Below are 27,225 nucleotides of genomic sequence, written 5' to 3' on the forward strand. Positions count from 1 at the left end.
ACCAATTCAATATAGCACCATATGGAACAAGGCTACTAGGAGTTGGGTGTACTATGACCAAGTATTTACTTAAAATTTGAATAGGTGTCATTTATTAACTTTAAAATGAAAACAAATTTCAGATCATATTTATGAAGAAGTCAGACATAATGTGTACAATTAAGTTGAGGATTCTAAAGATAAATCTAATCCAGTCATTCATTCATTCCTAAAAAACTTGTCACAGAAGCATGATGTTCCTCGACTGCAAATGCATTCATGTATATGAATTTCCTTAAAGGTCAATTATTTGAGAAGAAAAAAGCCCACTACTTTACAATTATCTTGCAACAATAAAGAAACCAAAAAACCTCACATTAAAAGAAGTACTTTTAGCTCATGCAACAAAAGAAAATATAAACTGGACATCATTTGAAAATCATATTAAAATGTATACTTCAAAGGACACCATCAAGAAAGTGAAAAAGGTAACCCACAAAATGGCAGAAAATATTTACAAATCACATATATGAAAAAGGTAGAGAACTCTATAATTCAACAACAACCTAATTAAAATCAGACAAAAGATTTACATAGACATTTCTCCAAAGATATACAATGGCCAGTAAGCAAGATTTTCAATTATGCCCTAGCTGGTTTGGTTCAGTGGATAGAGCGTCAGCATGTGGACTGAAGGGTCCTGGGTTCTATTCTGGTCAAGGGCACATGCTCGGGTTGCAGGCTCGATCCCCAATGTGGAGTATGCAGGAAGCAGCCAATCAATGATTCTCTCTCATCATTGATATTTCTATCTCTCTCTCTCTCCCTTCCTCTCTGAAATCAATAAAAATATATTTAAAGATTCTCAATTACCATTCACTAGAGTCTCGATGCACGAAATTCGTGCAAGGGGCTCCAAGGGCCGAGCCCCAGCCCTCGCAGAATCAGCCCCAGCTTCATCCCAAGGACGGTCGGTCCAGTTAGCATATTACGCTTTTATTATTATAAATTAGCCATCAGGGTAATGTAAATTAAAAGCATAATAAGAAAACATCAGACACCAACTGGGATGGCTATAAAAAAAAAAGGACAGATAATAAGTATTGGTGAGGACTTAGCAACTGGGAACCTCATACACTGCTGGTGAAAATACAAAATGATATAGCCAGACACTTTGGAAAAGTGGTAATTTCTCAAAATATGACCTGCAATTTGACTTCTAGGTTTGTATTACCCAAATGAAATAAAAACATACGTCCACACACAAATGTATACACACACACACACACACACGAGTACACAAATGTTTATAGCTCCATTGTTCAGTCAAAAGTGGAAGCAATGTAAAGGTACATCAAACGATAAGCAAGTAAGTAAAATGGGGTATGTCAATACAACTCCTGGGATATTATTTGGCAATAAAAAGGAACAGAAGTACTGTGACCTGTCACAATATGAACTTTGAAAATATTCATGCTAAGTTTAAAAAGCCACTCATAAAGGACCAAATGTTGAATCACTCCATTTACATGAATGTCCAGAGTAGGCAAAATTCATAGAGAAGACATAAAATAGGTTAGCCGTATCTTAGGGTTGGGAGGTCTCAGAGAAAATGGAGAGTAACTGCTAATAAGATTCCTTTTTGGAATTCTGTGAATATAAGAAAAACCACTGAACTGTAAACTTTAAATGGGACAATTTTATGGTATGTGAATTGTATCTCAATAAAACTGTTATTAAACCGTGTGCACACCCACAAAAAGAAATACCTTTAGAAGTATTTCAGCTAAAGAGCCAATCATATGCAGGGCTCCATCTTTTTTTCGAGGATCAGCATTTGGTTCTGTAAGAATCTGGTAGCAAAATCCCATAGTCTTTTGCAGTACCTAGATTAAAAAGAGAAAATCTTAAAAAAACATTAATGACAAAAATGACTTACATAAAGCTAACATTAAAAGCAGGATATCTGGCCCGGCCAGCATGGCTCAGTGTTTGAGCATAAACCTATGAACCAGAATGTCACACAGTTTGATTTCCGGTCAGGGCACATGCTCGGGTTGCTGGCTGAATCCCAGTGTGGAGGGTGCAGGAGGCAGCCAACCAACGATTCTCATCATTGATGTTTCTATCTCTCTCATCCTTCCTCTCTAAAAACCAATTAAACATATTTAAAAAAACCAAACACATTAAAATAAAAAAAGCAGTGTATCTGAACAAATTTTAAATATTAAAATTCATAAAAGCAAAGTATTCCACACATTCAATAACCTACCTCTTTCCTCTTACTACATGCAGTAAACAAAAGTGTCTGGGCAGCAGTGGTAGGAGAAATGAAATCTTCAAACACATCTAGAGAATAAATTTAAATACAGAAAACAGTAATTTCAATTTCTTCAACAAACACTGCCACATAATTTATAAATGATGTTGGTAAAAACAAAACAAAACAAAAACAAAAACCCACAAGAGGAGGGTGGGGGACCTTAAAATTTTGCTATATTTTGACACAGTGAACTTGAAAATGAACCCAATTACCAATATAATTTTGTGAAAGCCTAATTCCATGTCATTTCTGTACAAGATAAATGATAATAATCCATCAATTTATACTAATGATTATTTTCTTTCATACAAAGCACTACTACTATGAGAATTCACAATAGGGTCACAAAAATACAAACTACTAATAGTACATAAGATTCTTTGATTGCAACTTCATAAGAGATCTGGAAGCAGAGAATTCTTCTAAGCCATGCCCAGATTCTTGATTCCCAGAAACAGATAATTAATGTGTTATTTTAAGCCAATAAAAAAAACACAACACAAAAAAATAAGATTTTGCTAGGAAGAAGGACTAATACTCAAATTAGTCAAATTACAATCTTTAGTTCCATCGAGACTTCCTGTGACCCTAGCTTCCAGTACACATCTTCTCAATTTGCACATATATGATTAACTGACATGGGATCCAAAAGTATAGTTTAGACCAGCGGTGGCAAACTTTTCAGACCTCATGGACCACCAGTGGTCTGCAGACCACTGGTTGGCGACCGCTGGTTTAGACACTAAGTGTTAAGGTATAATCTTGAATTTTTAATAGTTTTGGAATGTGCTAGAAGCACATCTAATAATTTAACACTACTGTATTTCTCTGCTAAAAATTATCAAATGCCATAATTAATGCATAGCCCCCCTCTCAAAGGTCTAAAGCAGTTATTTGTAACCGCGGTGCCGCAATAATTTTTAAAATATTAAATACCCGAATTCTTTTCCCTTATATTGTCAAATAAAAAAAATGATAGTAGCCAACACAACAATAGGCATCTGGTGTAAATGAATCAAAATTATACCTGTTTTTTGGGCAGATCGGTAAAAATATATATATTAAGGAGTGCCACAGAATTTTAGTAATTAGTTTATGTGTGCCATGAGATGAGAAAAGCTGAAAATCTCTGGTCTAACCAATGAATAGATTATACTGAAACACCAAAGATTTTTTAGTGCCAAAGGTAAGAGGCCTTGACACCACCTAGGTTTACTATATACAACCTTAACTGACATTTTAATTCTTAAAAAAGTAAAAATTCCTTACCAAACTTCATGCGTATATATTCATAAGGGTCTTCTTGCCAAAGTTCTTCATCAGCATCTGTATAGCACATCAATGGAAAAATAACATCTTGGATAATGCCCTGTAATTTAAAAGTTAAGAAAGTTCATATGTAATACTTCTTTGTAATACTTTAAGCAATAAAAAAAAAAAAGAAAGTAACAACCTTTAGTACTGAAATTTAAACCTTCAAATTTCTGTTAAGTGATAAAAAAAAGTAACCCTATAATCTATAACATGTGTTTTTAAAAGCTTAGTATCAAACTTTACATTCTCAGATCAACTATCAATGTACATATTTTTCCTTCTATGCAACAAGTAATTATGAAATAAAACATGAATATAGATAACAATTAAGTATTCTGAGACAATACAACATTAAATTTTAGTCCATGAAGTCCTACAGTTCTAAAGCAAAAAAAATCATTCATAAAAATACGTAAGCCAACAGAAAGAGAGATTAAAAAAACAATCCCATTTACCATCGCACCAAAAAAATTAAGATACCTAGGAATAAACTTAACTAAAGAGGTAAAAGACCTCCACTCAGAAAACTATAGGACGTTGAAAAAAGAGATAGAGGAAGACATAAACAGATGGAAGAACATACCATGTTCTTGGATTGGTAGAATCAACATCATTAAAATGTCCATACTACCCAAAGCAATCTATAAATTCAACGCACTTCCCATTAAAATACCAACGGCATATTTCACAGACCTAGAACGAACTCTCCAAAAATTCACCTGGAATAAAAAAAGGCCCCGAATAGGTGCAGCGATCTTGAGAAAGAACAAAGTAGGTGGGATCTCAATACCAGATATCAAGCTGTATTACAAAGCCACTGTTCTCAAAACTGCCTGGTACTGGCACAAGAACAGACATATAGATCAATGGAATAGAATAGAGCGCCCAGAAATCGACCCGAACCAATATGCTCAATTAATATTTGACAAAGGAGGCAAGAACATACAATGGAGTCAAGATAGTCTCTTCAATAAATGGTGTTGGGAAAATTGGACAGATACATGCAAAAAAATGAAACTAGACCACCAACTTACACCATACACAAAAATAAACTCAAAATGGATAAAGGACTTAAATGTACGACGGAAAACCATAAAAATACTAAAAGAATTCAAAGGCAACAAAATCTCAGACATATGCTGAAGCAATTTCTTCACTGATACAGCTCCTAGGGCATTGGAAACTAAAGAGAAAATAAAGCCGAAACCGGTTTGGCTCAGTGGATAGAGCGTCGGCCTGCGGACTGAAGGGTCCCAGGTTCGATTCCGGTCAAGGGCATGTACCTGGGTTGCGGGCACATCCCCAGTAGGAGGTGTGCAGGAGGCAGCTGATCGATGTTTCTCTCTCATCGATGTTTCTAACTCTCTATCTCTCTCCCTTCCTCTCTGTAAAAAATCAATAAAATATATTTAAAAAAAAAAAATAAAAAAAATAAAAAAAATAAAGAGAAAATAAAGAAAATAAAAAGTTTCTGCACAGCAAAAGAAACCATCAACAAAACAACAAGAAAGCCCACTGCATGGGAGAACATATTTACCAATGTTATCACCGATAAGGGTTTAATCTCTAACACTTATAGGGAACTCATACAACTTAACAAAAGGAAGATAAACAATCCAATCAAAAAATGGGCAAAGGACCTAAATAGACACTTTTCAAAAGAGGACATTCAGAAAGCCAAGAGACATATGAAAACATGCTCAAAGTCACTAATCATCCGAGAAATGCAAATCAAAACAACAATGAGGTACCATCTCACACCTGTCAGAATGGCTATCATCAACAAATCAACAAACGACAAGTGCTGGAGAGGATGTGGAGAAAAAGGAACACTTGTGCACTGCTGGTGGGAATGCAGACTGGTGCAGCCACTGTGGAAGACAGTATGGAGTTTCCTCAAAAAACTAAAAATGGAACTCTCATTTGACCCTGTGATCCCACTTCTAGGAATATATCCCAAGAAAACAGAAACACCGATCAGAAAGGATATATGCACCCATATGTTCATAGCAGCACAATTCACCATAGCTAAGATCTGGAAACAGCCTAAGTGCCCATCAGTAGATGAATGGATTAGAAAACAGTGGTACATCTACACGATGGAATACTATGCTGCTGTAAAAAAGGAATTCTTACCATTTGCAACAGCATGGATGGAACTGGAGAGCATTATGCTAAGTGAAATAAGCCAGTCAATGAAGGAAAAATACCACATAATCTCACTCATTTATGGATAATAAAGACCATTATAAACTTATGAACAAAAATAGATACAGAGGCAGAGCAGCCTCGAACAGACTGTCAAACTACAGTGGGAAGGCCGGGGAGAGTTGGGGGGCAAGAGGGCGGGGGGGCTAAGAGATCAACCGAAGGACTTGTATGCATGCATATAAGCATAACCAATGGACATAAGACACTGGGGGGTAGGGGAGGCCAGGGGATTGTCAAGGGCGGGAAAAAAAGGAGACATATGTAATACTCTTTGCAATACTTTAAGCAATAAAACAATTAAAAAAAATAAAAATAAAAAATACGTAAGCCAATTATCCTCACAATTAACCTGGCAAAATAGTCCTTTGCTTGTTCCAAATTACATATATAAAATATTAACTAATCATAATCCAACAGTAAGAACAGTTTTAGATGAACAGTTTTAAATATAATATTCATAATATTTATATGAATATTAACAAAATTCCTTTTATAAATTTATGCAAGGTGTTTTTTCTCGTTTTCCTAATCTACTTTAAAAACAATGACCAGAATTACAATAAGCAACACAAGTCAACAAAAAAATGCATGTTAAACCTTTATGGTAATTAATGTTATTTCCATTATATTTTCTAGAAAATATTTCAGATAGAAAATTATTACTTGTATATGAGGCTTCAGGTTCTTCCAGGTGAGAGCATGAGAAACTCCTTGATTAATATAATTTAACGTCTGTTGCAAAACTCGAGGAGCCATATATTGCTTCTCCTTGTACTGATATAATACCTTCAATAAAACCTTTTAACAAAAAACAAAATTTAAATAGAAAATTAACAACTTACAAGACAGCAAAAACACCTGACACTTACCTTAATATCCAGGTAACCATCACAAAATCATCCTAATATATAAAAACCCTGGGTCCCTCACAACCAGAGGCTAGAGACTCTAGACCAGCCGTGGGCAAACTATGGCCCGCTTGAAATGAATAAAACTAAAAAAAAAAAAAAAAAGACCGTACCCTTTTATGTAATGATGTTTACTTTGAATTTATATTAGTTCACACAAACACTCCATCCATGCTTTCGTTCCGGCCCTCCGGTCCAGTTTAAGAACACATTGTGGCCCTCGAGTCAAAAAGTTTGCCCACCCCTGCTCTAGACCAACCAGAAGTGCTACGAATCAGGCCCGGAGAGAGGCCTGAAGAAAGAAGCAGGGTCTGATCCATAGCCTCTGTGGTAGCTGTTAATCAGCACTTGCCTCGCTCTTCTCTCCAGCAGCCGAGCCTTTCTGATCAGGCCCCCTTGATAGGCCCAGAGATGCTGACTGGGATAGAAACTCACCAAACAGAACCAAATCCAGGTGAACTGTGAGGAGCCAATGGCTGCCTAAGAGGCGGAGCTTTTGGCGCTGACTGGCATAGAAACCAACCAATCAGAACCAAATAGGCCAGTAGAGGAGGGCACTTGGGGGGTGAGATCAGACCTGCAGGTGAGAGCAGTTGGGGGTCGAGATCAGGCCTGCGGGTGAGGGTGGTTGGGGTGTGAGATCAGGCCTGCAGGGGTGGGCGGTTGGAGGCGAGATCAGGCCGGCAGAGGAAGTCAATTGGGGGTGAGATTAGGCCAGCAGGGAAGGGCAGTGAGGGCAAGATCAGGCCGGCAGGAGAGCAGTTAGGTGTTAATCAGGCCGGCAGAGGAGCGGTTAGGGGGTGATCAGGCTGGCAGGCAGAAGCGGTTAGGGGCAATCAGGCAGGCGAGCGGTTAGGAGCCAGCAGTCCCTGATTGTGAGAGGGATGTTTGACTGCCAGTTTAGGCCCGATCCCTCTGTGAGATCGGGCCTAAATTGGCAGTCAGACATCCCCCCGAGGGGTCTCAGATTGGAGAGGGTGCAGGCTGGGTGAGGGACATCCTGCAGCCCCCCCACCCCCTGCATGAATTTTGTGCACCGGGCCTCTAGTAAGCATATAATTTAAAGAAGTAAGTAATTCTTATTTTATTTTTTTAACTGATCAAGCAACCTGGGTATGTGCCCTGACCAAGAATCAAACCTGCCACTTTTTGGTGTATGGGATAATGCTCCAAACAACTGAGCCACACCGGCCAAGGTGAATAAAACAATCTTTTAAATTATATATTGGAGAACCACATTTACAGGCATTTAAATAAACAAACTGAAGTAATACTATGTCAAAGGACTAGTTTCTGATTAAATATAAAAAGAAGAGAAAACCATATGCTACTTATTGAACATACCACAATATTCTGAAACATCCCTATATTGTTAAAATCACCCTCTAGAAAAATCTTAACCAAACTAATCACCTACCTATTTAATTTCTGGCAATAGTTTTTATTCTACTTCACATTTCAGAAAAGCAATTGTCAAAATCTGGGTCACAAACCTTTCAAAGGGTAAGAATGCAAGCTCTGATTGATTTGGCTCAGTAGTTGGAGCACTGGCCTGCAGACCCAAGGGTCTCAGGTTCAATCCTCCTCCCACTTTGGGGTCCGTGTGAGAGGCAACTAATTTTTGTGTCATTCTCAAGTCAATGTTTCTCCCTTCCCCCACCTCCTCCTCCTTCTCTTCCACTACATTTGAGAATCAATGGAAAACATATTCTTGAGTGAGGATTTTTTTAAAAAGCTAAATCATTATATGCCTTTTTTACTGTGGAAAAAAGGCATGGATGGTACAAAAGTATTGGCAGCAAAACTTTCTGTACCTAACATGAATAAAGGAAGTGGCACTGAAGTGCATTAGCAGTCATCATATTCTTTACAGCCAAGGGCATGTACCTTGGTTGCGGGCACATCCCCAGTGGGAGGTGTGCAGGAGGCAGCTGATCGATGTTTCTCTCTCATCGATGTTTCTATCTATCCCTCTCCCTTCCTCTCTGTAAAAAATCAATAAAATATATTTTTTTAAAAAAGCATGACTGAAATTAATCTAATAATGACATGTTTCTACTTAGAAAAATTATCTTAGACTTACTTGCTGGACACCAACAGCAAAAGCTTTCAGAAATACTTCAGCAAATTCATTATACTCCTTGGAAACATTGCCAGGGCTTCCATATCTAAAAGAACATTAAAATGTTGATTGTTTCTTTATAATGCTTTATATCAACACTTATAAAACCAAAAGCCTGAAAAAATAAATCATCATGTATCTGGGAGCTTACCTTTCAAAAAGCCGTGCTAAAATATGTAAAGCCCACTTCTTACATTTCCACCATGGTAACTCAGGTCTATCATCTTCTTCAACTTGAAGTGTTTCCTTATTTAAAGAGACATTTATTTAATGATGGCTATAGTAAGAGATGATACATTCTAAGAGAAATAATATGAGGTGAGAACAGAGTCTCAAAAACATGAATGCTCCTCTAATGTTGGCCTTTCATATTAAAAAGGTAGATTTGAAAAAGTACTAACCCTTATTTAAATATAAGAGGCACTTCCAGTGCTTCAACTACCTATTTATGAAGGATATGCTTTTTAAAATTCTGTTAGGTGCCCTCCCTCTTGAGATCATGCCCACCCCTTTCTCCTTCTTTCCCCCCACCCTCCCCACCGCTGCATCACCTTTGCCTTTCCCTCCCTTAAGTTCCAAGAGACCTTCTTTTGTTTCTGTAACTTGTTTCCTGAGCCTACCCAGCCCAGATGGCTCACTTCTACTACCTCCATACTTTCTCTCATAAGTTGGGGGGGGGGGGGATGATAATTTTTTAAAAGCTTAAATCCATTTTAGTCAAGACCCAAATAAAGTCAAGGTCATGACAAGTTGCTTAATCAAAACCTGCATAGTTCAAATCAAAAGGCACAAGAAACTCCATTTCAGACCTCTAATTTCAGAAATATTAGTATAAATACACAAAGATATATACATATATGTCTGTGTGATTGCAAAGACTTGTGTAAGAACATTCATAGCAGCTTTAACTAATACTAAAATTCTGAAACCACTAAGATGTCCATCAACTAGTATATCCAACTTGCATACAAATGATAGTACATCCATATAATGGAATACTACTCAGCAATAAAAAGGAACATGGGGGGGGCATTGGGGAAAAAGGAGACATATATAAAACTTTAGACAATAAATATATTTAAAAAAAAAGGGGGGGGGGGGACAAACTACCACAACACAACATAACACATCTGATAAATAAATTAAGCCAAAGAAGGTACATACAAAACAATTACTTTCAGCTTATAAGTTCTTGCCCATTCACAGATGTCTGCAAATTATTAGGCTAAAAATTTAGCTATGGACTTTAAAAAATATATATAATTTATATGTAATATTGTATTAGTTTAAGGTATATAACATAATGATTTGATATATAGGCTGTTCCAAAAAAAGTATACACCCTTTAACAGCTGATAACTCAATTTTCATTCCTTTTCAGGTATAACTGATTTGAAATAATGGGCAAAGCCAGACGAAGCTTTAAACAAAGAAAATTTATCCTAAAGTCCACTAGACTTTTAAGGGAATACATAAAAGATAATGTTAGGTACAAAACTGTAAACAGTTAAAAAATTAAGGGTGCACAAATGCCTAACTAAAGGATTCTTAAAGTCTGAGATTCCACTGCTTCACAGTATTAGCAGTGCCTGGACCAATGAATGGTCATCAGTTTGAAAAGAGGCACTAACCAAAAAAATTATTCATTTCTGTAGATTCTGTTTGAAGTTTGAAAATGAACTGTATGTCAATAAACACTGATTTTATAATCACTCAGTGTATATACATTTTTTTGGGACACCGTGTATGTATATATTGTGAAACGATTACCACAGTAATCATTAGGAAGGTGGTCAAAAGGCACAAATTTCCAGTTATAAGTTCTGGAAATGTAATGTATAGCATGATGATGATAGTTAACAATACTGTATTATATATTTGAAGGTTGCTAAGAGAAGAGATCTTAAAAGTTTACATAAGAAAAAAATGTATAACTATGTGAGGTGATACATGTTATAAGCTCTTAATTCAAGACTGAGAAGATAAGAAACAGAAGAATTAGGATGAAATTAACAGATATATAAACATTTAAACAATATATAAAATAACCCTTTACAAATTTTTACTTTGTATATTCACATATGTAAACAATTAAATTTTGTCTATCTCAAAAAATCTGCATAGTCAATTATGTAACCTTATAAAGACTGTTACAGGAAATGGCAGTTAAAATTCTCAAAAGATAACTAAATATTTATTTGTAGTAATATAAGAGAATATAGACTTACATTAGGTACATCTCTGTTCACAACAGTCTTTAAAATTTCTATCCAGTCTGTCAGGTTCTGTTGGTTTATCAGCTCCAGCGGTAGTGTATACTAAATTAAAATAAAAATTAATTATATTTAAAATCCTTACAAAAGAGAATTTCACTTCCTTTTATTCTTCACAAAACCTACAAAAAGTATTTCCTTCAATACGTATTTCTTGTTTTTTGTACATAGGCAAATTTGATTAGTTACCTACACTGGGGAATTGTGGCAATGACAGTGGCATCCTTGTCTTATTGGCAAATTACTGGGAATATATTCCATTTTCACCATAAGGTATGATATTTATTGTGGATTTCTAGTGAACATTTTTTTATCAAGTCAAGGAAATTTCGATTCCTTAGAATTTTACTTAAACCAGGAATGACATCCTCTTTCCATATAAGAATTAACCACAAAACTGATTTCTTACTGTTGATCCATTCTTGCATTCCTGGAATAAATCCTATCTCTTAATAGGCTTATAAAATCAATATCCTATTTAGGATTTTAGGACATTTTCACAAGTAAGAAGGGCCTAAACTTTTATACATGGTATGCTAATCTCAAAAAATTCATTGCAATGATAAACATTCTGTCCTATGCCCTAAAATAATTTACAAAAATAACTTATTTTTAATCTAAAAGATGGGGAATAGAAGCAATACTAACATTGTCTATTTAAATCACTTTAAAAAAATTGCATAAGGAGTCAAATGGAATGGTGGTATTAAAGTGCCCTTAGGTTTAGGATATTGTCTTTAAAGATCTAGCAAAGACGTGCAAAATCCAACCAAACAATGGAATGAGACAGTTATAATTTCAGTGAAGGTAAAGTCATAGGTATATTTAAATGCAATTTAAAAAGTAAGAAAGGCATGAATTGAACCAAAAGTCCTGGTAGATGAAATGAATCCTTTTATGGCTATATGGCATAAAAAGAACAAGAATTTTAATCCTGATAAAAAAAAACTCTGTTTCTTAACTAATTACCCGCCACTGAGAATAGAGACACAACCATTTCCTTAGCCTATAACATTGTCCCAAAAAGATTTATTAGGACAAAATACAAAAACAATGAGGCTCATTATGTGCTAGTCAAGCCCACAGTATTTGTATTTTTGTGTAACATAAGCTTAAGAATAGATTTTGTAGTTATTGGGACAATCTATGTATATGTGGATTATCAGAGTACTTGTTAGATGTAAATTATTTTCAAACTTGTAAAAGGTACAAGAAAAATTTACTAATTTTGTAAATAGTGTTGGATGGTTTAAGAGAACTTAAGATTGATCACTTATAATTTAAGATTTATTAGATTTGTTTGTATATTTGAGTAAGTATGCTAGGTTAGAACTTTTAACATATTTCTAATTTTGGCAACTTATATTTGACTAGCAAATCATTCTCTTAATCTAGACACACTGACTTTTTATACTTAAAAACTGCTTTATAAAAATTACCTGAACAAGAGCATAGAAGATCTTAAAAATTTGTTTCTGAATGAGAACAGACTGATCAGACTGATCAGAAAGAAGCTGAATAAAACGGTCCTTTAGCACTGGCAGGAAATGCTGCATTGCTGCTACCAATGGAGTCCGTTCCTCTGGTTTCTTGTACCTTTAGGTAAGAATACAAACTATTTCTATAAGAATTTATTTTACAATTTTATTTAGACAACATATCAATTTAAACTACTGGTCTGTTCACACAAATATAAGCAAATAGAAGAAAAACCTACTATGCAACCAAAAGCAACTTTAGAAAAACTTCAAATAATAATAGGATATCTAAAATTTACTCAGCATTATCATGAGGTCTAATCTTTAAGGCCCCATTAGTATCCTCTTTTCTATAGCTAAAGAAACTGAGGCATAGACAAGTTAGATATCTTTCCCAGTATACACATCTAGGTATGAACCTTAACAGTCAAGAACCAGGGTTTGTACTGTTAACCACTTCACTATGCTATTTCTAATTCTGAATACTGTATAACTGAGGAGGTACAATGGTTTGCTTTTAAACTTAATAGCTGATAGATATAAAAGCAATCATATTATTATCATCCTTAAGTAATTTATATACCAAGAGTATTAACACAGAGTGGCATCTATAACGTAAAAATACTCTAAAAGCAATATAAACCAAAAGTTTTTTTAAAATAACTCATCTGGCAACAAAAACCGACCTCAACAGGCTATTTATGATTTCATTTATTCCATTTGGAGAGACTATTCACATACTTCATTGCTAATACAGTAATAATACTATTGAGTGCTAGTACAGATTTCTAGGAACATTACATAACATTTATTATGTGAATCTTTCTAAAATCCAAAAAAATCCTGAATTCTGAATCACTTTTTGCTCCAAGATTATGTGTAAAGCATTGCTAACCTAACTAAGATATTTTCACATACAGATTCTTTAGCATTTTAACTGTATTATTAAAAAGTTTGATGCTTTATTTCAAAAAAGAAATTTTAAACATCGAATTTTTAAATTAGGTTATTTAAAAGGCTTTAAATAGGCTTTCTTTTACCAGAATCGTTTTATCTACTGGTAGACTTTTTGAAGAAGGGAAATGTATTTAAGAATTGCATATCTGAGCACCTTTTTAAAAGGTAAAGGTAGACACTCTTAAAAGGCTAGATTTTTTTAGCTATTTACTGGGGAAAATGAGAACTGAGGTCAATTGCCAAGAATAAAAAATACCAAGAGAAATGTTCACACAAATAATGACTGAGACTGTTAAACAATGAAACTGACCGATTATCTGCTGAGAACACAATTGAAAAGGTTATCCCTCCATTTCTGAGTCAATATAACTATTTATATAAAAGGAAGCCATTTGCACTTTCCATAAGACCCGAAAGTTCCTGAATATGTGAAAATGTGACACCAATAAAAGCTGACTACAAGGCTACAGTGTGTCCATCTGGTGAGCTATGTTGATAGAAAATACTTAAATACTAGCCCATAACTTTTGTTAAAAAAAATAAAATACAAAAACCTTCAATGGTTCATCAGTATCTAAAATATCACATACAAAATTCCCATCATGACATTCAAAACCCTCTTTAACACAGTTCCAATTTACAAGTCCAAAACTACCCCCAAATTCTCAACAGAAAGTATCCATACCATAGTAGTCTCCTAACTACCCACTAAAGACAGTATCTCATTTCCACCTCTGTACCTTTCTTTTTGTTCACACTATTCCATATAGTATGACATTCCTTCCTCTTCAAATGCTCCTTCTGTGCTCCTTCAACTGACAAGTTTTTCCTGAGGATCTATGCTCCTGAAGGCCACCACAACTTCCAATTTCTCCATGAATTTTCTTAGAACTGCTTCAGTCCACACAGATCCCTTGTGAACACCTTGTGCTCCACAACCAAACACTGGCTGAAAATGAACTGGAAATCCAATATTGCAGCAGCCTCCTGTCTCCCATTGTTAAAAATCCCTGTCAAATTCTCTCCTGCTAATATTATAGGATAGGAGAGACTTGAACTTCCTCAGACAACGACAGCTTATTATTGTAATTCTCTCTCATTTTAGTCACTCACTTACCAGAACTACAACTGGCACTCTGACAGAGGTTGGAGCAACAGCTGGAACATTCCTTAGCAGAAAGATGGGTAGCTGGTGGAAACACAAGAAAACACCAGTACCAATGCTGTAAATGGTATATTTCTCTCCTGCTCAGAACAAAAGCAGCAGTTCATGAGCTACTTTGAATTGGGACCCAAAAGGGTATCATAGGCTAAATAGAAGCCCCAGAATTAAAGGGCTCACAATGGCATCTGTGTAGCTTTTAGGACTGGAAATAAAGCCACCATCATGGTGTAAGTGTTCTTCAATCCTTCCTCATAATTTTCTAATGTCGAAACTTTAATGTGCCTATCAATTTCATTATTTTCACACCACTAGAGAAAACCCCTTTTACATTTGACTTACTACTTTTAGTGCTATATACCTCAACTTCCAAGGTTAGGCTTTTTCTTTCCTGATCCCTAAACCCAGATCTAAGATGATTCCTTGGTCTAAAACAATGTCTTACTGATACTGATAGGAACTATAATTTGCTCAAATATGCAAACACTGAAATAGGTGATTGTGATTCCCTCAAAACACAATAATTAAAACTAGTCATATGAAATTCCAACATATTCTTCTTAAAGAATTAGAGATAGGTTCTTGTAAGTTATCAAGATCCTAAATTAAGATAAAGATTCACAGAAAGCCAGAATAGAGCTCTAATGCTCAATGTACTCTGATTCACTTCACATTTTAAAAAAGCCTTTATTTGCCCATATTGAAGAGTTAGTTAACTCAGTTTTTGAATAGTTACAAGCCCGCCTGGCTTGGCTCAGTGGTTGAGCATCAACCTATGAACTAGGTAGTCCCAGTTCAATTCCTGGCCAGGGCACATGCCCAGGTTGCAGGTTCGATCCCCAGTCGGGGGCATGCAGGAGGCAGCCAATCAATGACTCTCCCTCATTATTTATGTTTATATCTCTCCCTCTCCCTTCTCTGAAATAAAAACATATTTTAAAAAATGAATAGGGAAACATATGATTAAGAAAAAAGGGCACAAGTAGTTTATTAGTTGAATGAACAGAGGATACTACAGAAATAAAATAAGAAAGCTATTTCAAAAAGAAAACACTGAATTCAAATAACATAATTCACTAATTTTAATGTATAAAATTTCCAAACTTGCCCACTTCTCAAAACTATATAGGAATTGAAAGAGACACTTACTCATAATTTTTCACAAGCTGATAAAGGCAAAGAAGAATTCCTAGCCAACAAGCACTGTTATCAGACTGAAGATAAAAGCCAATTTTGTCCACAATGGCAGTCCAGCGGCTTGGGTAATCATGTTTGATGATATGATGAATGCACGTAGTAAGCTGTACCCTAAAAGTCAAAAAATAAACAATAAGAAGGAAGAAATGCTACCTAGATAAAATTTTATTAACTAAAAAAACCCCACAACTTTTTATGTCTGTTTAGACAAAAATTAGTTACTGAGCAAAAACTTCAGTTCCTACTATTTCAAAGATCAAAAGACTATGATATAAATTACATGACAACATTCTATAGTTTTCTTTACCTCCTTTCATCTGATCACAATGTGTTTCACAAGTTTTACATGAAGTTTAAGTTACTGATTTTATAAATGTAAAATTTAATCGCAATACAAAAATAAAACAAATTCTCCTGTAATAGCATTTGTTAAAGTTTTCTGAAATGACTCCCTTACCTCCTTCCCCCTGCCAAAACCCCACAAATTATATACCTGCAAAAATGGATAAGCTTTAAAAAATACAAATGTATGTATATGTATATATATATGTATATATGTAAATACCTGATGAGCTCAGGAGAGTGGATAATGGCCTCTACAATATTTTCTCGAATACAATGTCGATCTTCTTCTGGAATAGTATAAGGGGATATATCCCGTGGTGCTGTCTCGCGATCTGGCCAATACTGCGTTATCATATTCTTCAAATAGATAACACCTAAAATATAGATTAATTTTTTAAAATGATTTGAGCCCTAGCCGGTTTGGCTCAGTGGCTAGAGCACTGCAGACCGAAGGGTCCCGTGTTCGATTCCGGTCAAGGGCATGTACCTGGTTGCAGGCTCCTCCCCAGCCCGGGACCTGGTCAGGGTTTGTGCAGGAGGCAACCAATAGATGTATTTCTCTCACATTGATGTTTCTCTGTCTTTTCCGCTCTCTTCCACTCTTTCTAAAAATTCAATGGAAATCCTTAAGTGAGGATTAACAACAACAACAAAATAATAAAAATTATTTGAGAAAGAAAAAGAGAGAAAAACAATGATTTCTTGTCCCACTTATCTGTGCATTCATTGGTTAATTCTTGTATGTTCCCTGGTCGGGGACTGAACCCACAATCTTGGTGTATCAGGACAATGTTCTAATCAACCGAGTTATCTAGCCAGGGGTAGAGATTAATTTGACAACGGAGTATTTACTATGAAAGCACTGAGAATATCCCTTATAAATGTCCACACTTCCATTTTTTTCTTTCAGACCAACCATTGTTGTAACACTATCCTTTCAAAAATAAAACACATTTATTTTAAAAGTTGATAACAAACACAAATTTAATAATTAGCTACAGTAGTCATCTATAATGTTTTTATTAAACAGAGACTTAAGATAACTTTGCAAGTAAACACAATATAAATTAAACTGTTAAGACCTTTTATATCACATTTATTCATAACAATTTTTATCCTAATTTCTGTAGGAAAGCTATTTAGAGTAATTTTAACAAATTAGTTTTCTAAATGAAGTCTCTAAAGATAAAACCACCTATACACACCAATAGCGCTTCTACAATTAGTATCACTGCTACAGAGTTAATGTTTGTGGCCCCCAAAATTCAGATTGAAATCCTAATCCCCAACGTGATGCCATTAAGGCCTTTGGTACATGACTGGGGACTCTGTCCTCATGAATGAGATTAATGCTCTTAATAATAGAGACCCTAGAGAACTTGCTCCCCCCTCCTACTATCTGAGGTTCTATGAACCAGAAAGTGGATCCTCAGCAGATACCAAATATGCTAGTGCCTTAATCTTGGGACTTCTCAGCCTGCAGAACTGTGAGAAAGAAATTTCCATTTATAAGCCACCCTGTGTATGGTATTCTGTTACAGCAGCCCAACTAAGACACACACAAAGGTTATTTTTATCATAGAAAAATTATAGTATGTAAAGAATCTTAGTCTACAAATCTAAGCACTTCAATCATACACCACAATCACACTGCTTCAAATTCATGTTATTTTTATGGGAGAATTTGCTGTGTTCAAAATTACATATTATGTATAATGTTCATTGCTAATTAACTTGAATAAACTAGACCGCTAACAATGCTTTTTATCCAGCACTCTTTTTATCCGCCCCCCCTCCGAAATGAAGGGAGTAGAGTGGATGAATAGGGAGAGGGAACCCTAAATCACAAATGTATAGGAAAAGGAAATTAAAATACACATTATAATATTTTTAAAAAAGTTTAAGACTACATATTAAAATACCCTTCAACAAAAGTTTTAAGGTAAAATACATCTACAGTAAACACTGACTCAGTATTTGGGACTGATATATTTCAGATCAATACTACTACTAGAATTTTGATTCTTTAGCTCCAAAACAGAACACAGACCAAAATAAGAGTTTGATACAATATTTCCTTCTACTGTTATGCACAAAGGAATGGGGTATAGATACTTATTTGTACAACGTGTTGATTTGGTATATTAAAAGTTGACTGGTCCAACAAGTGAGAACTGCACTGCAGAAAATCTCATGATTCAGTCCACTCCAGCGGTTCTCAACCTGTGGGTCGCGACCCCTTTGGCGGTCGAACGACCCTTTCATAGGGGTCGCCTAAGACCATCCTGCATACCAGATATTTACATAAAGATTCATAACAGTAGCAACATTACAGTTATGAAGTAGCAACGAAAATAATTTTATGGTTGGGTCACAACATGAGGAACTGTATTTAAAGGGCCAGAAGGTTGGGAACCACTGGTCTACTCCATCCAGAATGTAAGAACTCCACTACAACTATAAAGACAGAATCTCTCAAAGTCTAGTAGATGAAACTACAAAGTACTACACACTACAGAGTATCATTTAATTATTACAATGATGTAACTTTTAAAAGAATGACTATGAACAATCCAATAAAAAATGGGCAAAGGACCTAAATAGACACTTTTCGAAAGAGGATATACAGAAGGCCAAGACATATGAAAACGAGCTCAAAGTCACTCATCACCCAAGAGATGCAAATCAAAACAATAATGAGGTACCATCTCACACCTGTCAGAATGGCTATCATCAACAAATCAACAAACGACAAGTGCTGGAGAGGATGCAGAGAAAAAGGAACACTCGTGCACTGCTGGTGGGAATGCAGACTGGTGCAGCCACTGTGGAAGACAGTATGGAGTTTCCTCAAAAAGTTAAAAATGGAACTCCCATTTAACCCAGTGATCCTACTTCTAGGACTATATCCCAAGAAAAAAGAAACACCAATCAGAAAGGACATATGCACCCCTATGATCATAGCAGCATAATTTACAAAAGCTAAGATTTGGAAATAGCCTAATGGCCCATCAGCAGATGAATGGATTAAAAAACTGTGGAAGATCGACACAATGGAATACTACGCTGCTATAAAAAAGAAGGAACTTTTACCATTTGCAACAGCATGGATGGAACTGGAGAGCATTATGCTAAGTGAAATAAGCCAGTCTGAGAAAGATAAATATCACATGATCTTACTCATATGTGGGATATAATGATCAACACAAACTGATGAACAAAAATAGATCCAGAGACAAGGGGCAAGGGAGGGGGGGCGTTTAGAGATCAACCAAAGGACTTGTACACATGCATATTAGCATAACCAATGGACACAGACACTGGGGGCTTGCCCTCGGGGGTAGGAGTGGCTGGGTGGGGCCAATGGGGAAAAATGAGACATATGTAATACTTTAAACAAACAAAAACAACAACAAAGAATGATTATGTATTTTACCAATTCCATAGTTTCGTTGCTTCTGTTTTTGTAATACTAAACAAAAACCTTCCTAGTAACATTTAATTTTATTCTACAGATACCCTGGACTACCAGAAAGACAAGTGAATCCTAGAGCAAATTAAGCCTGAAACATCACTGGAGACAAAAATGACAAAACTGAAGCTGTTCTACTTTTGGCACATCATAAGAGGCATGGTTCATTGGAAAAGATAATAATGCTGGGAAAAATATGAGGCACCAAGAAAAAAGGAAGAATAAATATGAGATGGAGTGACTCCATAAAAGAAGCCATAGGCACACTTCTATATGAACTGTGCAAGGGCTGTTGAGGATGGGATATTGTGTACCTCCCTTGTTCATAGGGTGACCAGGAATCAGAGCCACATAACACACACTAACATAATGAAGTCTCTAAAATGTGTTAAGATCCCCCTAAATGCCAAACACTTCCAACATATTAATAAAAACTGAGATTTAAAGGCAAAGATTCTTATATAAAAAAATAACCAAATGGGGAAAATGTCAACTTTGTTAGCAAAACAAAGAAATGACAGTTAAAATAATCAAAGCAAATTTTTCTATTTAATTAGAAATTTATAAAAAGATTCACTGGCCCAGCTGGTGTTGCTCAATGATTGAGCATCAACCTATGAACCAGGTTTCTGGTTCGATTCCTGGTCAGGACACATGCCCAGGTTGCAGGCTGGATCCCCAGTGGAGAGGTGTGCAGGAGGCAGCCAATCAATGATTCTCTGCCATAATTGATATTTCTATCACTCTCTTCCTCTCTGAAATCAATAAAAAATATTAAACTAAAAAAAAAAGATTCACTGCTGATCAGGGCCCAGTTAATTACTACATTTTCTAGGTACAAAAAAGGTTCCACTGCCCTAGCTGGTTTGGCTCAGTGAATAGAGCGTCGGCCTGCAAACTGAAGGGCCCCAGGTTCGATTCCAGTCAAGGGCACATACCCAGGTTCCAGGCTCGATCTCCAGTAGGGGGCATGCAGGAAGCAGCCAAGCAATGATTCTCTCTCATCATTGATGTTTCTATTTCTCTCTCTCCCTCCCCCTTCCTCTCTGAAATCAATAAAAATATATTTTTAAAAAGGTTCCATTATTGTGTAACTTATATACCAACTTATTTTTTTTTTAACCATGAAGCAATTACATTATATTTATTTACTGAGTATCCTCAATGTGTCAGGCAATATTTTAGGCACTGGAAATTCATCTGTTAATGAACAGACCTGAGATCAAATCCTAACAATTGAGAAATAGTTTACTGCATATGGCACATTACAGTGAATATAACTTTTAAGACAAACATTATGTAAGAAAAGGCAAATGCTTACTATACACTTAAAGCAGGGGTGTGGGATGTCTGGCCATCGAGCCATAAAAGGCCTGCGAAATTACTTGGTCTGGCCCTGTCAAGGCATTAGGGGTGGGTTAATTAAATTTTTGACCAAATATAGCAGGCTAATTTTTAAGTTGGTAATTCTGTATAGCCTGTATGAATGATGTTATAAATATCTAAATGTCCCTTGGCAGAAAAAAGGTTCCACACCCCTGCACTAAAGAAAGAAAAAAAGCACCCTTTTTTTTAAAAAAAAAATCAAAATTGGTGTAATGAAAAAATGGTAAGAAATAACACCAGAATATAAATTATAAACTGTTTTTCTAGAATGACGAAATTATTAGTATTTTATATTTCCTATGAAATTTATATATCTGCAAGTAAATAAAACATGAACATATAAATCCATTATTTTGCAGACTAACAGATAATATCAGAAGTAGTGTGCCACATTTTCAGACTTTGATACTGAAGGAATTGCTTAATATCTCGCTAAAATCTGAACTAAGAAATAGTACTTTTTAAAAATGTAATGAACAGTAAAAGCAAGTAGCTGTAAGGTACAATCACATAAACAAAGAATCTTTTTGTGTTGTTGTTAATCCTCACCTGAGGATATTTTCTCCATTGGTGTTTTTAGAGAGACTGGGAGAAGGGAGACAGAGAGAAATATCAATATGAGAGAGACACATCAATTGGTTGGGGATGGAGCCTGCAACCAAGGTGCCCTTGACCAGAATCGAACCAGGGACCCTTTAGTCCACAGGCTGATGCTCTATCCACTGAGCCAAACCAGCTAGGGCAGCAAAGAGTCTTTTAATAAACCCCATCCATTTCTCTTTCCCACTTCTCTTTTAATGCAATGAAATACTACATTCCTTTAAATTAAACTCTGCCACCAAATATCAAAGCACCTGCAGTTTGCAGAAAACACATAAAGGTAAACCGATTTTCAGGGAAGAAAATCACTGATGGGCCATCCAGGATATTTCTGTTATTCAACCGTAAACCTTTTAAACAAGATATTTACATACACTCAAGAAAATAATTCAGGAAACTTGCCTGCTTGTCTCACAGGTAAATCCAGTTGTTCTGACATAGTAATCTGAAGCAGTGTCGAAACAAAATTCAGAGACTTGTGTGCCTATAAACAAAAACATACATTTTAAATTTCAGCAAATATTCTCAGTACTCTATCCCACGGTTTGGCTGTCACAAAAGGCTCTCTGTAAACTGGTTCCAGTCTTCTTTTCTGTCACTCACCTATAATAACTCAAAAAAAATTTAACATCCTAACTCCTAAAACATTTGGGGTGTTTGCATTTGCCTGCATTCTACTGCATTTCCCATTTACCCCAGTTAGCATTCTTAGCCTACACTGGTGTCAGTAGCTCAAAATCAATATCCTCTGTGACACCTATTTCCCCAATTCAGTAATAATTTCTCCATAGAAACGTTATGTTCAGCTTGTAAAAATCAATCAACTGTATCCTAATGATCACTTTTCTATATGCATGTTATATTTCAATAGAAAAATTAAAAAATAACATTTTGAACATTCAATAAAAGTAGAATACAAACTATGACAATAATTTAATAAATATTTTATAAGCATATGCATTGCAATATATATAGGAAACAAAATACATCGAAAATGTTAATTATCTCTGGGATAGTGGGATTATTGAGGAGCCATTCTTTTTTTAAAAAAACATGTTTTTATTGATTTCAGAAAGAGAAACTGGGGGTTAGAAACATCAATGATGAGAGAGAATCACTGATTGGCTGCTTTCTGCATGGCCCCCACTGGGGATCAAGCCCAAAAACTCAGGCATGTGCCCTGACCAGGAATTGAATCAGGACCTCCTGGTTCATGGGCTGACGCTCAATCACTGAGCCACAAACAGCCGAGCAAGGAGCTATTTTTGATATATTTTGTTTTCCAAATCTTATACTAGGAACCTGGGTCACTTTCATTAACAGTACAAAAAACTTACTTTACGATTCCTAAATCTGTCATATTTGCTCCCAATTTTTTAAAAAAGAACTTAACCTTCAAGTTAAATCCTTTCTTGTGTTTTCTGTTTCACTCCCTCTCCCACGATTTAACTACCACATAGAATTTCATCTCCTCCTTCCAACCCATGTTTTAGTATTCTTCTGCACACGTTTACATGAAGTGATTTTTAAAAAAATATATTTTATTGACTCTTTACAGAGCAGAAGGGAGAGGGATAGAGAGTCAGAAACATTGATGAGAGAGAAACATCAATCAGCTGCCTCCTGCACCCCCCACCCCCACCCCCGGGATGTGCCCGCAACTCAGGTACATGCCATTGACCGGAATTGAACCTGGGACCCTTCAGTCCGCAGGCCGACGCTCTATCCACTGAGCCAAACCAGTCAGGGCATGAACAGTGATTTTTATTTGTTTCCTCTTTCATCCTTATCTCCCACAAATATTCTTCAAAACAAAATGTTCTTTTGGATATAAAAAATTTCTTCCACATTAGAACATAGAATGATACTTTATTCAGTCACTCCAAAATTTATTTATTTTTTTAAAATATTTTTATTGATTTCAGAGATGAAGGGAGAGGGAGAGATAGAAATATTAATGATAAGAGAGCATCATTGATCGGCTGCATGCCCCACACTGGGGATTGAGTCGGCAATCTGGGCATGTGCTCTGACCAGGAATCAAACCGTGACCTTCTGGTTCACAGGTCGACACTCAACCACTGAGCCACGCTGGTCGGGCCAAAATTTATTTATGTAGGTGTTCTTGGTGCAAGACACCATTGCCAGGAGCTGTAAATATAGGTTTGAACAGAACCAATGAGGCTCCATGACCTCATGGAAATTTAAGAGTTTAATGAAGAAAAACAAGGTAAACAGGCAATTGCAGTAAAGTACAATGAAGAAGTTGAGGACATAATGGTATAATCAAAAGGAGAATCTCCTAATTCAGAGAAGTAATGCTTAAATTCAAGAACTGAACAGGAGTAATTAAGTGGATGAAGGTGAGGTATTTGCCCCTTTCAGTGCTCTAAATAGATCTGAACACAGTTAACGACTGTTAGTTTCTTGAAACCCTTTAATCTATGCAATTCCTACACAACTTTTCTTGGCCCTTTCTCAGACGCTTTTGCTAGTTTCTCATTCTATTTAATATAAATGCTAGAACTTGGTGCCAGGACTCAGTCATAGGAAGTCTTTTCCACTCCCAGGCGATTTCATCCAACCCATCTTTAAACAAAATGTCAAATATGTTATATCCAGTTCAAATCATTCTAACAGATCTATTTAATAATACCCTATCTTCATTCTCCCAAGTTGCTCACATTTATTATGTTCAAACTATCTTTTCCCCTAAAGCTGTGACTCTATTTCCTTACACTACCTCATCACTATCCTCAGTCATTCCTGTCTGAAACCTGAATGTCATCTTTAATACTTCCCTCTTCAATGCATCAGGCCCTATCAACCCAATACCCAAAATGCTTATATAATTAATATATCCATATTAATTATCCATTCCCATCAACACCAACCTAGTTCTGGCTTTACACCTCCCTTTCCTATTAATTAGAGTTTAAGCTTCAGTGACAGTAGGGACTATACTGTTTGTATGCCCAGTACCTCATGAGGGTTGGCATTTAAAATATTTTTTTAAATTATTGAATGAAACAACAAACAAAAAACGCCTTGGAAGCAGTTGTGATCATCCAGAGGCATTGTAGAGTGAAAAAGGGTATTTATATTTAAGGGGTAGACAGATTAGCCCCCAAAGGACACTACTATCCATATTATGACTATAGCACTTTTAAGGCCACTTATATTACAGAATATATCTTATCTGCTGCATCAAATTATGAACATCTGGAATGGACTGCTGGGATCAGATAGTCTTGCTATAAATACAGGATGGGGCAAAAGACTTACATTTGTGAGAACCTGGAAGTTTATTCCTGTATTATTATTTATTAATTATTGTATTATTTTTCATATAAACAATTATAAATCTACTTTTACCCCACCCTGTACAGGTGATGTCACTTTCTACATTTTTAACTCTTGAACAAGTTAATTCAGTAAATCTAAGTCCTTTTAAATTTTTTTACATTATTTTTATTGATTGCAGAGAGGAATGGAGAGGGGAAGAGAGATAGAAACAACAATGGTGAAAGAGAATTATTGATCAGCTGCCTTCTACACGCCACCAATGGGGACTGAGCTCGCAACCTAGGCATGTGCCCTGACCAGAATCGAACCATGACCTCCTGGTTCATAGGATGACGTCAACCACTGAGCCATGCCGGCTGTGCTAAGTCTTAAATATGGAAAACATTTAGCGAATATCAAAACATAACAAATGTTGTTTCTATATCCATATACAGTACAATCTCATCTTTTTAAGAGTGTGTGTACTAAAGCAAAAACTAAATATTGCCAAATTAATCTTTAGCTCTTTAAATCACCCATAAAATACAGCATATATATATGGTTTTGTATATACAACACTCTCTTGAGGTCCCGATTTTGCAGTTTTTCCTTCTGAGTTGAAAAAGACTGCTTTCTATGATTGGAACCCCAAATGAAGTTATTGGTTTATGCTTAGGAGTCATGCTAAAAGAACAAAACCACCACTGTTTTTGTTGGGTGGATAGCTACGCATAAGTGAGCATATTCCACTCACTATGTCTTCCTACAGCACAACAGGTACTCCGTAAGTGTTACATTAACAAAGGACCTCTACCAATTTCTAATTTCAAGTTTAAGTATAAAAAAATAAAACTGCAAGAGTAATTAAAGGGAACCACGGTATCTATCTTTTTTAAAATGTATTGATTTGAGAGAGAGAGAGAGAGAGAGAGAGAGAGAGAGAAACATCAACTTGTTCTACTTATTTATGCATTCATTGGTTGGTTCTTGTATGTGCCCTGATTGGAGATTAAACCCCACAACCTTGGTGTATCGGGAGGATGCTCTAACCAACTGAGCTACCCAGCCATGGTCATGGTATCTATTTTTTATCATCATCTTAGTGGGGAAAACCTAACCATGATGAAAGCTGAAAGCCATAGAAGAGTTTTAGTATCAAGTAAATGTATTGATTTGAGAGAGAGAGAGAGAGAGAGAGAGACAGACAGACAGACATCGATCCACTGCCTCCCATATGTGCCCCAACCAGGGACTGAACCCACAACCTTTTGGTGTAAGGGACAATGCCACCCACTGAGCCATATGCCCCTCCCCCATGAGTATAAACAATGTAAAAGGAAACGAAAACATCAGGAACACCAAAGCAAGAGTTAATCACTCCAAAAAGAAAAAAAAGATTAAGCAAATATATACAAGCAAATTACAAAAGATTTAGTATAAGTGGACAGGAAAGCCCTACCTCAAAACAATATATGCAATACACCAAAGTGCTGATGAGGATGTAAAAAAAATGGAACTCATAGTGTTGGTAGATATATAAAACTAGAAGCCCAGTGCACGAAATTCATGCAAAGGGCGGGGGGGGGGGGGTCCCTCAGCCTGGCCCGCACCTTCTCTAATCTGGGACCCCTTGGGGGATGTCCGACTGCCTCTAGCAATCTGGGACCGCTGGCTTCTAACCGCTTGCTTGCCTGCCTGCCTGATCACCCCTAACTCTTTTGCCTGCCTGCCTGATCGCCCCTAACTGCTCCCCTGCTGGCCTAACCGCCTCTGCCTCACCCCGCACCTGGGACCCAGGATTCCCTCCCTCTGGCCGGCTGCAGCCGCAGGGGACCATGGGCGGGAGGCTTCGTCCCAGCCACAGCTGCCCAGGACTGCAGGGCAGGTGGCTTGTCCTTCTCCTGGGCCACAGCCTGGCTGGTCCCCATTCCTCTCTCCCTAACGTTGTGTCTGAGCCATTACAGCGTGACGACCATTTGCATATTAGCTCTTTATTATATAGGACCAGGGGCCCGATGCACAAAGATTCGTGCAATAAAAAGCCTTCCTTCCCCTGGCTGCCAGCACCAGCTTCCCTCCAGCACCTGGGCTGCTTCACTCCAGCTGCCACTGTCACCCACCAGAACTCAGGCTGCTTTGCTCCAGCTGCTGCCAGGCACCTGGGACTGGGGCTGCTTCGCTCCGGCCGCTGCCGCCACCCACCGGGGGAGTGC

The 27,225-nt window shown here is 36.5% G+C and overlaps 1 protein-coding gene across 2 annotated transcripts in view; it reads right to left on the minus strand.

Annotated features, from left to right (window-relative positions):
• Positions 1 to 27,225, minus strand: part of IPO7 (importin 7) — a 65,102-nt gene that overhangs the window by 24,415 nt on the left and 13,462 nt on the right. The window contains exons 2-12 of one of the 2 annotated variants that reach the window (XM_006089638.3): positions 22,130 to 22,211; positions 16,490 to 16,643; positions 15,877 to 16,035; positions 12,570 to 12,726; positions 11,086 to 11,175; positions 9,009 to 9,103; positions 8,819 to 8,903; positions 6,491 to 6,625; positions 3,572 to 3,671; positions 2,252 to 2,328; positions 1,749 to 1,865 (exon numbers count right to left, since the gene is read on the minus strand). In XM_006089638.3, the coding sequence (XP_006089700.1) occupies positions 1,749 to 1,865; positions 2,252 to 2,328; positions 3,572 to 3,671; positions 6,491 to 6,625; positions 8,819 to 8,903; positions 9,009 to 9,103; positions 11,086 to 11,175; positions 12,570 to 12,726; positions 15,877 to 16,035; positions 16,490 to 16,643; positions 22,130 to 22,211 (1,251 nt within the window). The remainder of the gene's footprint in view (positions 1 to 1,748; positions 1,866 to 2,251; positions 2,329 to 3,571; positions 3,672 to 6,490; positions 6,626 to 8,818; positions 8,904 to 9,008; positions 9,104 to 11,085; positions 11,176 to 12,569; positions 12,727 to 15,876; positions 16,036 to 16,489; positions 16,644 to 22,129; positions 22,212 to 27,225) is intronic. The other variant, XM_023754551.1, reaches the window with a different exon arrangement.

This window comes from Myotis lucifugus, unplaced genomic scaffold (assembly GCF_000147115.1).
Source record: "Myotis lucifugus unplaced genomic scaffold, Myoluc2.0 scaffold_61, whole genome shotgun sequence".
NCBI lineage: Eukaryota > Metazoa > Chordata > Mammalia > Chiroptera > Vespertilionidae > Myotis > Myotis lucifugus.